This window comes from Puntigrus tetrazona, chromosome 25, assembly GCF_018831695.1.
Source record: "Puntigrus tetrazona isolate hp1 chromosome 25, ASM1883169v1, whole genome shotgun sequence".
Classification (NCBI taxonomy): Eukaryota; Metazoa; Chordata; class Actinopteri; order Cypriniformes; family Cyprinidae; genus Puntigrus; species Puntigrus tetrazona.
The window spans coordinates 3,895,732-3,911,575 of NC_056723.1; the positions used below are offsets into that span (position 1 = coordinate 3,895,732).

The 15,844-nt window shown below is 36.9% G+C and overlaps 3 protein-coding genes across 5 annotated transcripts; 1 reads left to right on the forward strand and 2 right to left on the reverse strand.

Moving 5' to 3' along the window:
* Positions 1 to 507: 507 nt before the first annotated feature.
* Positions 508 to 8,386, forward strand: snx22 (sorting nexin 22). Its single transcript, XM_043228459.1, has 6 exons — positions 508 to 683; positions 5,790 to 5,978; positions 6,846 to 6,940; positions 7,092 to 7,130; positions 7,218 to 7,285; positions 7,377 to 8,386. The coding sequence occupies exons 1-6, from the start codon at positions 594 to 596 to the stop codon at positions 7,568 to 7,570; spliced, it is 675 nt and encodes a 224-aa protein (XP_043084394.1). The 5' UTR covers positions 508 to 593; the 3' UTR covers positions 7,571 to 8,386.
* Positions 8,387 to 8,430: 44 nt separating this feature from the next.
* Positions 8,431 to 10,101, reverse strand: ppib (peptidylprolyl isomerase B (cyclophilin B)). Its single transcript, XM_043228460.1, has 5 exons — positions 9,900 to 10,101; positions 9,416 to 9,529; positions 9,231 to 9,324; positions 8,916 to 9,100; positions 8,431 to 8,814 (listed from the first exon to the last, which is right to left on the reverse strand). The coding sequence occupies exons 1-5, from the start codon at positions 10,032 to 10,034 to the stop codon at positions 8,692 to 8,694; spliced, it is 651 nt and encodes a 216-aa protein (XP_043084395.1). The 5' UTR covers positions 10,035 to 10,101; the 3' UTR covers positions 8,431 to 8,691.
* Positions 10,102 to 10,793: 692 nt separating this feature from the next.
* depdc7b (DEP domain containing 7, paralog b) lies at positions 10,794 to 13,969 on the reverse strand. Of its 3 annotated transcripts, none has more exons than XM_043227346.1 (9): positions 13,637 to 13,969; positions 13,134 to 13,572; positions 12,924 to 13,024; positions 12,156 to 12,348; positions 11,839 to 12,077; positions 11,610 to 11,752; positions 11,411 to 11,536; positions 11,225 to 11,300; positions 10,794 to 11,085 (listed from the first exon to the last, which is right to left on the reverse strand). In XM_043227346.1, exons 1-9 carry the CDS (start codon positions 13,734 to 13,736, stop codon positions 10,862 to 10,864), a joined length of 1,641 nt encoding a protein of 546 aa, XP_043083281.1. In that variant the 5' UTR covers positions 13,737 to 13,969; the 3' UTR covers positions 10,794 to 10,861. The 3 variants fall into 3 exon arrangements, with proteins under 3 accessions (XP_043083281.1, XP_043083278.1, XP_043083280.1); XM_043227343.1 differs by having other exon boundaries at positions 12,924 to 13,051; positions 13,637 to 13,965; XM_043227345.1 differs by having other exon boundaries at positions 12,924 to 13,051; positions 13,661 to 13,961.
* Positions 13,970 to 15,844: the final 1,875 nt, after the last annotated feature.

The following is a 15,844-nucleotide window of genomic DNA, read 5'->3' on the forward strand; positions in this document are numbered from 1 at the left end:
ATATATATATATATATATAAAACCCTTATATTTAAAGTTTAATTCTCTAGACAAACAGTTGTCTGAATAATTTAAAATAGTGTAGTAGAAAATTAGTGAGACACACACACACACACACACAAACACAAAGTGAGACATCCAATAGTTTTCGGTTTACCTCATAGTGGTGAATCGTGATTCGCTGACGGAGGTAGGGGCGGGACATTCTCATTCTAGAGAGTATATGATTGGACAGAAAAAGAAAAAGATTATGTCTGTGATATTTTTAATTTCGATTTGTCAATATATATATATATATATATATATATATATATATATATATATATAAACTGTAGCAGTCGGTTTACCTGTATTAGCAATATTGTTTTCCTATTTCATTTTTTCAATGCCATTTAATTATTAAACACGGTGTTGTCAGAGTTCGGTAATATCTTAATCTTCAAACCCATGCCGTTCTCTATGAACTGTATTATTTCTCCCAGCTGTCTGTGTGTCTGTGTGTGTTTGTTTGGGGGAGGAGCTCTGGCGGCGGTGATCGTTCACAGCACACGGAGCTGGTCTTCAGTCCGGTCGGTGATTTCTGTGTGTTGGAGATGTTGGATCACCAGTGTGTGTCCCCGGTCATAGAGGTCTTTATCCCGTCTCTCATGAGGGAAGTGGACGAGACGGGAAAGTTGCGCAAAGTAAGTCAAACGGAAACTCGTTTATATTTGTGGTTCCTCAGGGCTGTTATTATATATAGCGCGAACGTGCGTTTGACGTTTTTTGCACGTGGAGTTGTCATTAATTTTCAAAGTTGATAATAATTATCATTAGGCTTCCCAACGTGTACCATACACCCAAACTACCAACTATTTCTGTCGTTACTGTGAACTTATAGGCTAGTAAATTAAATATCACTCTATTATTGTTTCTTATAATTTCGCTTGTCAACTATAGAAAAGGTAAATCTGCTAATAATGGTAAACTATTACAAAGAGTATTGTTTTTTAGATTATGCAATCAAGTTATTCTTCATGCCATAATCTCTTAAATATACTTAAAATTTCTAATGCACTGTCAACATTCTGTGACGTAATGACGCATCTGACGCAAAACTAAAAAGATTGCTGAAACTATTTGCCGTTATAAAGCATACTCCGTTTTAAATGCATGCATGACATAAAACACAAGCATTTATTCATTTAGCAGACACTTATATTGTGGCAATGTTATTTTTTGTTCTAGGTTATTGCAACTTTTTAGTAACAATGTAGAAATGTAATATGCAAGAGAGCTGTAGCAACATTGTTGCTCTACATTTAGATGACCTTCCCACTAAGGATGGCTGATTTTTTTGCTCACTGATATTTTCAGCATGCTGTCGTAACGCTAATAGAAAGTATGTTTGCGTTGTGACAATGTTCTGAACCAACGAACGTGATTTCGGTGTGCTGGAGCAACAGACAAGTGACTTTTTAAATGCAATGAAATAACAGGCTAACAAGTTAGTTAAGTGCTTCCCTTAAAGGTGTGTCTCCAGTGGATTCTAACGCCTAAGGAAAAATGACGAAATATGCAATTCTGTAGAAGAGAGATGCACTCCAGCGGCAGGAAATGAACGGAGCAGGAATATGACAGGACATGTTTGAAACATCTCCACTCATTTAAACGAGATCTGAAGGTTTTCACTCCTGATTCTGGATGATTTGAGTGTTTTACATATAGCAAGTTTACATTCTGCAATCAAACTTTTCAAACCTCACAACCCAATTTTTTGCAGAATTGCAATTTTACATTCGACAGCTGCTCAGTTACATCTCGCAAATATTTTTTTTTTCACTTTTCTAACAACTGAAATGTGTTTATCTCGCAATTGCAAGTTTACGTCTCAGAATTGCAACTTTGATACGCATTATATAGCCTTTTTTTTTTTCAAGGAATTACACATTTATGTCTTATGTCTTTAAGTTAGAATTTTTTTTTCACAGCATTGTCATTTTTTTATCTTTTCATTCGCGCATTGGCTTTTTTCTTAGAATTCTGAGTTAGTTCAAGAGCATTCGAGTTCGTAGAATTCATGTCTCGTTTCATAATTTTGTGTTTACGTCTCACGAGTCTAACGTTTAACCTCGCAATTTTGTATCCGGGTCAGGTGTCAAAAAGTTTGGAGGGGTTGGGATAAAGAAAGAAAAGCAGAATTGCGAATATCTAAAACTTCTGAGATGAAAAGCAGCGGCATATTTCTTTATTCCGTGGCGGAGATAAGCTTCGTGGATAAATAGTAGCGGCAGTGTGTTGCATGGAGTCTGAGCCACTTCTGTAGGACTGTCCAGCTGCAACCAAATCCGACCCAGCCAAGAGTGAAGGAAAGAGAGTCACTGTGCTTTCAAGACGCGTGTCGTCTAACAAGATGCGGTTTTAGTTCATTTATCAGATCGGACGGAGCCAAATCAGCTGACCGAACTAGAACGTGTGCATTTTATTCCTTTCACTTAGATCATTTCCGTCGCGAGGACTAGTCCGGTTCGTTATCAGAAATGAGTAACAGGGAGCTGCGCGAGGAGTCTTCGCGGTCTGAATGAGAGGCTTTTACGGGAGCAGCTGTTTGTGTTCGATGCTAAAAGTAGAACAGCTAAATCGCAGCTGAATCACAACCACACGGCAACGTGCTGATGTCAGTCAAAGCCGAGGGCCAAAACGCGCACCCAGCGGGCCACAAACACGTCTCTGAACGCTGAGAGAACCGGAGAATGACCGAGGTCGGAGGTCACAGTCGAGGGAGATGAGGATTACTGTACTGGAGATGAATAGAGAAAGAGAGCTCTTCATCTTAGCGGAAATATCCAGCCCTAAATATCAGCAACAATGAGAGCTCTATAAGATGGAGAGAGGGAGAAACTTGGTTTAAATCCTCGTGAATCTGATAAACACAATCTGCTTCCCCAAAGAGACTTGTGTCTTCATTGTTAACCAGGAATGCTCTCTACCGGCCGGCACTAACTCAGTTTACTCATAAAGCTTGTGTAGCATTCACTGACTTAAAGGGACGCTTCAACTAAACTCAATCCTTCACCTATAAGAATTTTATAAAGTATTATAAAAGTAGTGTATATGAACTATATCTTAAGTAATAATAGCTTAAGTAACAATGGCTTATCGATCTATCTATCTTACATATAGACATTCATAATTTTTAATGTAATATATACATTTAATCATTTATTTTTTAATATAACTGGTACTATAAAACTATTAATCACAATTACACACATTCAAAATAAACGTTTTTGTTTACATTATATATATATATATATATATATATATATATATAAATATATATGTGTGTGTGTACTGTGTATATTTATTATGTATATATAAAGACACACATACAGTGTATATTTTGAAAATATTTACATGTATTTGCTATATTTGATATATAAATGTAGCAAACTGATCTTAAATATATACATGCATGTGTGTCCATTTATATGATATACATAGTATATATTTATATATAGTATGTAGTATATGATAATACGTAGTATATGTAGTATATAATATATAAAACGGTACATAATACACATTTTTACTGTAAAAGTGTATACATTTAATTTATATTTATTTTATTCATTTCATTTATATTTATATATTTATAATATAAATAAATGTATATTTCTATGAATTAAATAGTATATATTTATCAGTTTATATACATATTTGTGATTGACCATCCATTCACTTGGATGTATTTAATGCTTATTAAACTTTATGCATACATGTATATTTGTAATAAATGTATTTTTTTTTATAAATGTATATCTATATAAATGCACATGTATGGTGTTTAATATTTTTCATTTTATGAAAAAAAGCAGCGTGAACATTGTCTGACATCATCTTTTGGGATTAATAGAAGAAAGAGGATTGTGAGTTAAGTATTTATGATTATAATTTTTCATATAATATTTCAAACTCTTGATTTCGTCTCTTTTTTTTTTTTTTAATTCACAACATTGCGTAGATAGCTCCCATCGCTGAACTGAGCGTGCTTGAGCACCGACTTGTCAAAGCATGCTTGAGACACAATCATTTTACTTCCCGCTCCATCATCCTTAGATTTAGTGAGAAAAGTATTTGAGGTATTGAGAAGCGAAAGATTGAGCTCACAGTGGGAAATGTTTGGTGGAACTGAATGTTCTGTGTTCCTTTGTTATGGTTGGAAAACGGGAAACTGCTAATTCTCAGATCTGCTCACTATGTGGTCTGAACCCCCCCACATACACACACACACACACACACACACACACACACACACACACACACACACACACACACAGGATACACTGTCAAAAGAGTACTGACTCAGTTCATACTGTGTAGTATACGTTCAATTCTGCATACTATGTTTTAGAAATAGTATTTAAAGTAGTGCCGAACAGTGATAAATCTCATTTACAAAATAAAAGTTTTTGTTTACATAACATGCATGTATACTATGCATATTTATTATGTATATATAAAGAAACAGTGATACAATAGCAATATATATATTGCTATATTTATATCCATATAAATTACGTCATATATAAATATATTAGTATGTGTGTGTGTGTGTGTGTATATATATATATATATATATATATCTGTGTGTGTGTGTATATATATATATATATATATATACATATATATACACACACACACACACATACTAATATATTTATATATGACGTAATTTATATGGATATAAATATAGCAAAATATATGTTGTATATACACACATATGTTAAGTAAACAAAAACTAGCATATACCACCACTAGTATATATTTATAATCACATAATGTATATTATATGAATATATTTAATATATAAACACGACATTTTTCTTACATATATACACGCACGCTCATATTATGTACACAAAAAAGTTTATTTTGGATGCGATTAATCGCCTTTCACTAATTTGAAGTCACGTGACCTCGTTTCAAAAATAGATATTTTATAATAGTTCACATTGCAACACCTCTCCTCTCAGAGTCATGAAGCCAATCAATATATGAAGTCAGCTTCATGTTTTTGATTCCCAAACGCTACAAGTTTTCTATTTAGGGTCACTCGCGTGGAGAAAACACTGTTGTTCTGTCAGGATCTCCAGAGATGGGGGGTTTCGATATATCACGTTGACATTTCTTTGTGTTGTTTCTAAAGAGACACTCAATGCTTCAGGGTGTGATCTTACCTGAAGAACGCCACACCTGTGCTGATTTAACCTGTGTAAACTCATATGACCTATATTAATACTAAAAAACTGCTGATGAGGTCAATCACTGTGAATATACTTTGGTATTTCTGAATGATTTTTGATTGAAAAAAAGCGTACGTTTGATCAATGCAACATTTTTTTGTCAAAACGGCAAACACACAATCTCTCACACAGTTTTTGAAAGCTGACACACAAAAAAAGAAAACGTCAAACATATCATCTGTTTTTTTCTAAGCGCACTTACGCCTTGCCACAATTTTTTTGAATGCAGTGCTTTATTTTGCACGAGATGTGAGGCATTTTGTGTGTGCAGTTCGTGGATTTATGTGTAAAGTTTAGAAAACATTTTTTTTGACAATGTGTGTAAGCAAACAAAAACCGTCTGTTTTAACAGGTCATGACCACTTTATACCTCTAGAGGGCGCGCTGATGCCAAACTCTCCTTAGACGCTTTGGCGCCTCCTTCTGGAGAAGAACCGTCACTGTATTGTACAAAGTTTTATTGAATCCTCGGTGTTTTTTATGACACAACGTTTTGTTTTTCAGCTCTTCAGGTTGGAAATTCTGTTCAATGGAAGGAAACACTTTGTTCTGCGGCGACAAAGTGAATTTCAGACGCTTCACCGGAAGCTGAAGAAGATCCTGCAAGTTCCTGATTTTCCCAGTAAGAGAAACCAGCACCTGAGAACCAAACCACTGGAGCAGAGACAACAGGAACTAGAGGACTACATCCAGGTACAGATATTTAGTGTTTATTAAATATGTGTATGTGTATATATATATATATATATATATATATATATATATATATATATATATATATATATATATATATATATATATATATATATATATATACATATGTGTGTGTGTGTGTGTGTGTGTGTGTGTGTGTGTGTGTGTGTGTTGTACTTCAGTCAACAGTTTGGATTCAGTAAGATTTGTAATATTTTTTTTTGTAATATTTTTCTGCAATGCAAAGCTGAATATCCATCAGTCATCACTCCGGTCTAAAGTATCACAAAAAAATATATTTTAAATAGTAGGTTATATTATGCGATACTGTATCGCACACATTTTTTACAGCACGTTTTGGTTAGTTTGTAGCCTTTATGAAGACCTTTGGTCTGAAAGAACAACAGTAGTTGGAAGTATTCAATATCAACAAAAAATCGCATACCAAGCACAGTTTATCTACAACATATTGCAAAATACCCAAATACATCATTCCAAATGCATAATGTTAAAATGTATATGTCTATAATATAATTATGTGAAATAATGTTTAAGAAAATAATTATTTTATTTAATAAGAAGGCATTAAATTAATCAAAAGTGAAAGTAAAGACACTTATAATAATAATTTTCAATTATTTCAAATAAATGTTACTGGCCAATCAGAATCAAGTATTTCAGACGCAATACATGTATGTACAGTATGTGTGTGTATATATATATATATATATATATATATATATATATATATATATATATATATAATTAAAAATATGTGGATTCTAATGAATTAAAGTATGTTGCAATATATCGATCATCATTTTAATATAATGTCATACTGAGGTTTATATTGGCTGCCAATTGCAGGAGATTCTGTATCGAAATGACGTTGTCCCTCAAGAGCTCCTGGATTTCCTGCAGGTCAAACATTTTCATTCTGCGAGCAAGAACTGCAGCTCTGAGTATGTATTTACGCCTGATCTCCTCAATGGAGCGACGTAATTGCAATTTAGCAATGCATCTAAATATTTACCGAGGACGTTCAGCTGATGACTTAACAATACGTAATCTGGTGCTTTCAGACTTATTAATGTCCTACTTGTCATTTTTCAGTGAAAACCAGTCAGATGACTGTCCAGAGCAGGGATACAGGTACGTTCATCCTCGTCTCTATTAACCTGTTCATAAACTTGGAATCAAATATAGATCTGCTTCTGAACAGACGTCGTCTTCCTTTAGCTTTAAGTTATTCAATCAGCGAGTGGTTGGTTTCTCGGCTGACCCTTACCAGCTTGAATCCAGATCAGGTGAACCTTACAGATTACTGCGATTTATGCCATTAAAGAAATGTATGTTTTATTCCCAGGTGAAATGTTCTGTTGTGCTCGTTTCCACCAGGTCTCCCTGATATCGTGGTGGCCGGCGTCCTGCAGGGTTTGTACCCCAGAGATGTCAAAGTGAGTTTCAAAAAGAGCTGCGGTAAACCCAGCGGCCTCACCTGTGCACCAGAGCTGCCCGCGCATCCCAAAATCCCCATCATTATCATAAACAGAAGCAGCATCGGCTCACTGCCAGAGTCACGGAGAACATGAGCGCAGTCGCTGCAGTGTTGCCTAGCAACTCCATCTGCTTTAAATGTGCCTTCACGTGTTTATATCGACTAAATCTTTCATCTTTAGGTTTGTCATATTTCTCATGTGAACCTCACAAAAACTCTGTAGGTCATCGTCATCTCAAGCGTTTATTTAAAAGAGCACTATTTTTAGGAGCCCTGCCAACTGTACTACGCACAAAAACTAGATTTAAACGTAAAAAGCACATCTGCAATTATCTGACATCGCAGTATGTTGTGCTCACTTGATTTATGGTCATTTTATATATTGCCATATTAAAATCAAGTTTTTGTGCTCGTCATAAACATCTTTAAAATAAGACATCTGAATGTTTTTTTTTTTTTTTTTAAGATTATTTGGTATTCATTTCATAGACATGACATTGTTTTTTTTTCTAGGAGCCATGCCAAACATAAAAAGGCAGAAAAATAAGTATTTAATATTTAAAATTAAATCTAATTCAATCAAATTAATAAAAGCCAAATGCAGTTATACATAACTGCAATATGTTCTTAAGTAATTTTAGTTTTAGTTGCCTTAGTAAATTCTAGTTGTGCCTAATTTGTCAAATCTTAATAGTCCTAAAAATATTCTTTTATCATTTTTGTGCAACCTTAATTTCTAATGTTTTGAATGCATGCATATATATATATATTTCTTTTTAGTAAGACATTTTTTCACTTTGCAAACCCAGGTTGTGACCGATTTTGATTTACTGTCCCAAAAAAAACCATTCCTGTACCGTGAATCGACTTAAGCATTTGTTTCTATTGAATAAAGAGTGTCTGAATTGTTCATGGCCCAGAAGACAAGGCATTTATTCAAGCAACACAAGAGCGTTAAGAAAACCTGGATCCTTTATTGAAGTTTTGTTTACAAAAAGCAGGTTGAAGTGGGTCAAGAATCTGACCGTGTGGAATGCCAGTTTGAACTGGACCCAGGATGTGCCGCTCTGCGGATCAGGACTGGTGTGTGACGGCCCCGCGAGGGGGCGGAGCTCCAGTGAGCACATACACACACGCACTTCCCACTAGAACTCTAGTGGCACCCAATTCAATCCCCTTAAACCCAGAGTCCTGTTGTTTTCCCCCAAACTTAAATTACTCTTTAGCTACCGCGAAAGGCTTTTCCACATCAATCTTGCCGCAGTCGTGGATAGTGACGTCCTTGAGAGGTTTATCTCGCCCATCTGTCTTCGTGCCCTCGATCTTTCTCACCACGTCCTGGAAGACAGGACAATTAGCGAAGTCACTGGAGTTGACGCACTCCTGTGCGCGCAGAGGAACGGATCACTTCCACAGATGAATCAAGTTGGGATACTCACCATGCCCTCCAAGATTTTGCCGAATACGACATGTTTGCCGTCCAGCCATGGCGTCTGGACCGTGGTGATGAAGAACTGGGAGCCGTTGGTGTCTTTGCCGGCATTGGCCATGCTGAGCCAACCAGGACCATAATGCTTCAGCTTGAAGTTCTCATCAGGGAAACGGTCTCCATAGATGCTCTTACCTATATAAAGACAGGTTCGAAGTTTTGTAATACTGAGGTTTATCGCATATAGCTAATATCTCAGAGACCTCAAACAAACATGCTTTAAAATACAAGATATTCAACTTAAGATCGTGTAGTATTTTGATACCTCCAGTTCCATCTCCTCTAGTGAAATCTCCTCCCTGGATCATGAAGTCTTTGATCACTCGGTGGAACTTGCTGCCCTTGTAACCAAATCCTTTCTGGAAATCAGCATTGAATTGCATTGATTTAGACTTATTTTACTGCGAATCCCAAATACTGACCAGCAGAGGAAGAGGAGGAGACGCTTACCTCTCCGGTGGCCAGCTGGAGGAAATTTTCTGTCGTTTTAGGGACAGTCTTTCCAAAGAGTCCAATGACAATCCGCCCTGCATCCTCATCCCCGATCTTCACGTCAAAGTAAACCTGGGAAAACGACCAAATCCAGTCACACCCGAACATCAATTGTGCGTGCACATTAAGGTGAATCCAGTTCATAAATTAACCCGGATGTATCATTAGACGAATGCTAATGCATTTTTTTTAATTAAATTATGAAACGTTTGTGTAGTGTTGCCGGCTTTCTTATAATAGTATATTTTGCACAATGCCAACAAACATCGGTAAACGCACAAAGAGTACAATTTTTTTTTTTTTAGCGAAAATAAGTAGGCTTTGCTAACCTAAAACGCCGAATTTAAGTGTGAACGCCACCCAACTGGAATTCGAATTGTATTTTTTGCGTGCAATAGGCCAGACTCGGCTTTGCAGTGAACGTAGAGCAGCGTTTTTGTACCTTGGCCGTGACTTTCGGTCCCTTTTTCTTCTCATCCGCCTCAGACCCGCTCGGGAAAAGCAGGAAAATCACCGAGCCGACGATCAACGTGACTGCCACCAAAAACTTCATCCTCCTCTCGCAGATCCGCACCATGAACAACCCGAAAAAAACTGAACGTGTGGCGATGACTGTGTGTTAGGGTTTCTGGGGCATCCGGGGAGGAGATTTGAGCTGCGCCCAGAATTCCGCATCAACCCCGGCTGGATTTGAGCGTTAGCGCTGATCTAGAAACGGTCACGTTTAATCTATTCGCTGTAGGAGCCCGATGCTCTGCCCACGAATAACTGATCTGGGAACAGGCGCTCGGTGCGCACTTCGCTCTATGTGACGTGTCCCGACCCATCGGGCGCTGATTGGATGAGCTTTTGTCTGTCAAGGAAAGAAGAGCCAATCAGAGTTTGAAACGCGTAAGGAATGGACGGAGCCACAGCGGCTTGTGGAGACGCATCAGCATTAAAGGAACACGACGAAAGCACAAAGGTGATGTTTGTTATGGCATTCAGACTTTTAGCAAATGTAATTTAAAAAAAAAAATATATATATATATATATATATATATATAAACGCCAATATAAATTAATCGAACATAATTCACAAAAAGTTATATAGGCTGCTATAAAACTTTATTATAATAACAAAAAAGGCAAATGGCCACAAAACTGGATTTCATGCTCTTTTGTGCGTGTATATAATTAATAACTCATGTCAGTGTCATTTTCCACTTTGAGTATTTTTAGTATTGTATATAAATCATAATGTAGTTGTAGGTCTATCCCTATTAAGAATGTGGAACATAATATTTATACCATTTAAAAGATATACTATATACACACACACACACACACACACACGACAATTAAATGTTTATTTATTTGGTTTAAAAACGTTTAAAAAAAAAAATTAAAATACAGAAAGAAAACTTAAACTTCAAGCAGGTTTAATGTGCTCAGTCTAGACCCAAAGTACTGCATGAAGATGTCTGGATGGCCCTTATAAAACTGTGCCAGGAGTCGTTTCTTCTCTTTCAGGGAATATTTTGGGTTTTCGTCAATGTTTTTCAAGAGAGAGTACAGCTCATTCTTAGTCGAGTCCTTTATGGTGTGGGTGTACATCTCTCTTGCCACTCGCTGACAAAACAGAGTATCTAACACATTCAGAGAAGACAAATACTTCAAAACTTGTTAAATGGCCACACAATACTACATGTAGAAATTTTAACCATGTATATTTATTTTAAAAAGGGCAATTTAAAATTTAGGAAAAATTATACTTCTAAATCATACCAGTTGTGGAAGTCTCTCTGTGTTTCACAATGTCATCCAGTTTCTCACTGACCAGTTTGTGAAGAGAACCTGGAATCTAATCAATTAAAGTAGGATGATGCAAAACAGCCGCAACAAATCATTTCTACATTACTGCATTATATCATTACTGATCAATGCCTTCTTAATTCATTATGTAAAATAAACCTTGAAGATCTCCTGGTGGTTGTCGAGCATAAAGAGCATCAGCAGGTCCGTCTTTCCTCTCGTCAGACTCTTGCTCTGGATGACGGCTCTGGTGAACGTCTTCTTCACAACCATACGATTCTCAATCTGAAAATGAAAAACAAGTGTAAATAGTTGACAGATGCACGAGTAAAACACCCCGTGCATTACGACTCCTAACTTCTTTGTGCAGCCGGACGTTCGCAGCATCTGCAGCTGTGGCCATAAACTCCAGCAGCCGTCTCAGTTCCTCGCGAGCAGACACAGGCAGCAGCTTCAGAGTCAACTGCAGGACCTCCAGCGCTCGTTCAAGCTTCCCATTCACTAGACACGCAGGTAAAAGGAGAAACGGCTACATAGAAAAGCTGTGTTTTTGGAAAGAATTCGTAAATTAAAGCATCGTTATTCACTCAGGAGTTCCATGATCTCGGTGTAGACGTCTTCCATGCTGTCACAGAGGAGAGGCTTGCGCTCTATGTGTCCGTAGTGTTTGTCCAGCACACGAAACAGCAGGAGTTTACATTCATCCATCCTCTGGCCGTCCTCTTCCTCACGGGAGAACTTGGGCAGCTCTCTGCTCACCTCCACCACAAGCTGATCCGGAAGGAAATCCAGCAGGTCTATGGCTGCCGACAGCCAAACATCAACTCTGGGTGGAGGAAAACCAATTAGGGCTATCTGAGCCTCGTGGTTTGATTTCTTGAGCTGAAAAGTGACGGTGTCTTACTGTGATTCTTTGAAGGCCTTGAGAACCTCACGGTCGAGGTAGTTGCTGGTGTAGAGGAGGTCAGGCTCATTATTACTGCCACGAGACGGGGGAGAAGCGATCTTCGCGCAGCTGAGCACGCCCTCCAGCAGGGGGAGATCTATCAGCCGAGACAGCTTCCGTACGGTCTGCTCGTGCCATACCTCTCTGACCACTGAAGAGGAGTTCATATCAATCTCGGTGAAGTTGCACAAAGCTTTTGAAAAACCTACTGATGTGCACAGTATACTTTTTGTACTCACTGCATTCCATTATTCATTGTAGTTTAACACTTTGGTTTAATACTCATATCTTGAAAATCTTTTTATTTACTTACTATATTAAACATGAAATATTCCATTCTATCATATAGATAGAGGCATACGAGCTCTTTAAATATTCAAAACAAAATCAGACATGCTATATTTCCACCTCAGAGGTAAAGGAGGAAAAAAAGGAAAATGTTCACTTGCTAAAACTGATCTTCAGCTTTAATCATTTTGAAAAATCATGTTTTTTCATTGTGCATTATTGTTAATCTTAAACGGCAGTTGGGTTATTTTGGAAGTAAGTCATTTGTTTTTGCATATTATATTATGTAGACGCACAAAGGTATAAAATATGAATAATTATAAGGTGTATTTATTCATGTACATCATTCACTGAATTAAATATGCAACATGAAAACTAGTTTCCATTACAAACACAGCCTTTTGCAGCTTAAACAAAGAATCTGTACAAAGCTCTTACCAGAAGGAGGAAGACATTCAGTGGGAGGAGAACCAACAAGTCCGGTCAAGTCCAGTTTCTCCGTGAGAAGATCCAGTGCATGGTCTGGTTTCACAGGTGTACTATGAGAGAATAACAAGAAGTCCTGTCTAAAAGGTCAAAATTCCAATCATTAGAATTCTAGTTTATAATAAAACCATTCAATGCTACTTCTATAGTGATCTGAAACACCTGCATGGTGTGACGTTCATCAAACTCTCTTCACTGGGAGGGAAAAGCGACATTTCCATCACATCCAGGGACGGATCCGCCATGTTCAGAAATCTGTAGAGGCTGCTGCTGCTGTCCTGGAAGCCTCCTGGTTTACTGGTCTTCCCCAGAACTTTGGTTCCCACCACCTCAAACACCTTACAGTCCAAGAGCACCTGGCACAGGCGTGCAACCATGGCTCTGGAAACCTGAGCATCTCCAAAAACCCTATTCTGGGTCAGATAATCCTGGATAACATCCACTGCATCAGAGCCCAAGAAGCAGTTATCGTGAGACTTCAGATGCTGCCTGCGTTTCTTGACCTTCACTTGGGCTTGTAGAGCAGCGATGATGTGGCTCCAGATTTCTGTCTTTTCAACCTTGGTTTGTACATCTTGAGGTCTGTTGATTAATCTGTGATCTGAACAAATGCACACAAAAGTACTTTACTGTGCTCTTAAGTGCTTCGAATGAAAACACATTACCTTGAAGCATAAAACAGATGTTACCAAGAGGTAGGTTGAGGGGACTGTAAAATTTCCCCATGATATTTAATGCAGCAACTTTATCCTGAACCGAAGCCATGTTTTCGTTTCCTCGCAGCAGATGTAACCCACAAGCGTTCTCATTAATCAACAGCAGCTCATTAGCGGCCTCAGCATGATTGGCTAACAGCGAACCAGTGAAAATTAGTGCAAAATCACAATACCTAGATACAACATTAGATGGCAGCAAAGCATCTTTATATAATTGGGGCTACATTTGGAGCAGCACACTGTCATACTGTCTGTTAAATCTGCATTGTTCAGTTTAAATATTGTGTACATTAAATTGATCTAACAAATCTGTCTATCTATCTATCTATCTATCTATCTATCTATCTATCTATCTATCTATCTATCTATCTATCTATCTATCTATCTGTCTATCTTGCTGTCTTTCTATCTATCTATCTATCTATCTATCTATCTATCTATCTATCTATCTATCTATCTATCTATCTATCTTGTTATCTATCTTGTTATCTATCTATCTATCTATCTATCTATCTATCTATCTATCTATCTATCTATCTATCTATCTTGCTGTCTTTCTATCTATCTATCTATCTATCTATCTATCTATCTATCTATCTATCTATCTATCTATCTATCTATCTATCTATCTATCTGTCTATCTTGCTGTCTTTCTATCTATCTATCTATCTATCTATCTATCTATCTATCTATCTATCTATCTATCTATCTATCTATCTATCTATCTATCTATCTTGCTGTCTTTATATCTATCTATCTATCTATCTATCTATCTTGCTGTCTTTCTATCTATCTATCTATCTATCTATCTATCTATCTATCTATCTATCTATCTATCTATCTATCTTGCTGTCTTTCTATCTATCTATCTATCTATCTATCTATCTATCTATCTATCTATCTATCTATCTATCTATCTATCTATCTATCTATCTATCTTGCTGTCTTTCTATCTATCTATCTATCTGTCTATCTTGCTGTCTTTCTATCTATCTATCTATCTATCTATCTATCTATCTATCTATCTATCTATCTATCTATCTATCTATCTATCTATCTATCTATCTATCTATCTATCTATCTATCTTGCTGTCTTTCTATCTATCTATCTATCTATCTATCTATCTATCTATCTATCTATCTATCTATCTATCTATCTATCTATCTATCTATCTATCTATCTATCTGTCTATCTTGCTGTCTTTCTATCTATCTATCTATCTATCTATCTATCTATCTATCTATCTATCTATCTATCTATCTATCTATCTATCTATCTATCTATCTATCTATCTATCTATCTTGCTGTCTGTCTGTCTATAGTTTGCAGCTGTTTCTGTTTTGCGTGTCAGATTGATCTCTCCTGTCATCATCTGAAATGAAGGATGTGTTTGTCGTATTACTTTCAGGCTCACACACATACACACAGAACGCAGACATGTGTCCCACGATCAAACGCTGGTAATATGGCGTTCTGTTATCTGCGTTTCTCTGTGGTCACCTCAATCACTTTCTCTCTCACACACACCCCACGTCTGTCTTTGTCCTTTGTGGTTCCTGCTGTTTTTAATTTGTAGGGTGTAGGGAATGTTTCAGTGCAGGTTCCTGCGCTGAACTTGAAATAGTTGCGGCGAAAACTCTGCCAGATGCTCGAGGGTCTGCAAATACCTGAATGAAACATCTTAAAACAAATCTTTGTTTGATGTCCAAGAGAAAAATGAAACCATAACATGTCTAAGGATCAAGGAAATGCTAGCATATAAATAATTCAGCAGTCCTATTGTTTGAAATCTTTTGTTACATAATTTTTTTTCAGTACCGTCAATCATACAATTCAAGCTAGAGAGGGAATATAATTTTAATAAAATACATTCCATACATTACGAGAGCATTGCATTGTAAAATGTGTCAAAAGCTTGACTTTAAAACATTTAAAGAAACAAATCCTGATTTAAATCTTGTTGACTGATGATCCGAATTCGTTTGTAATATGTTAAAACCCATGTTGCTCTGGCACTGCTGGGTTAAATTACTTTGACCTACACGTGCATTTCCACCGCTAGGAGGCAGTTTGTCTCCCATGATACCTGATTCCACGGTGCATCTGAGGCCAAGTTTCATCTGAGATGCAAATCTTGGAGCAACACACATGCACAC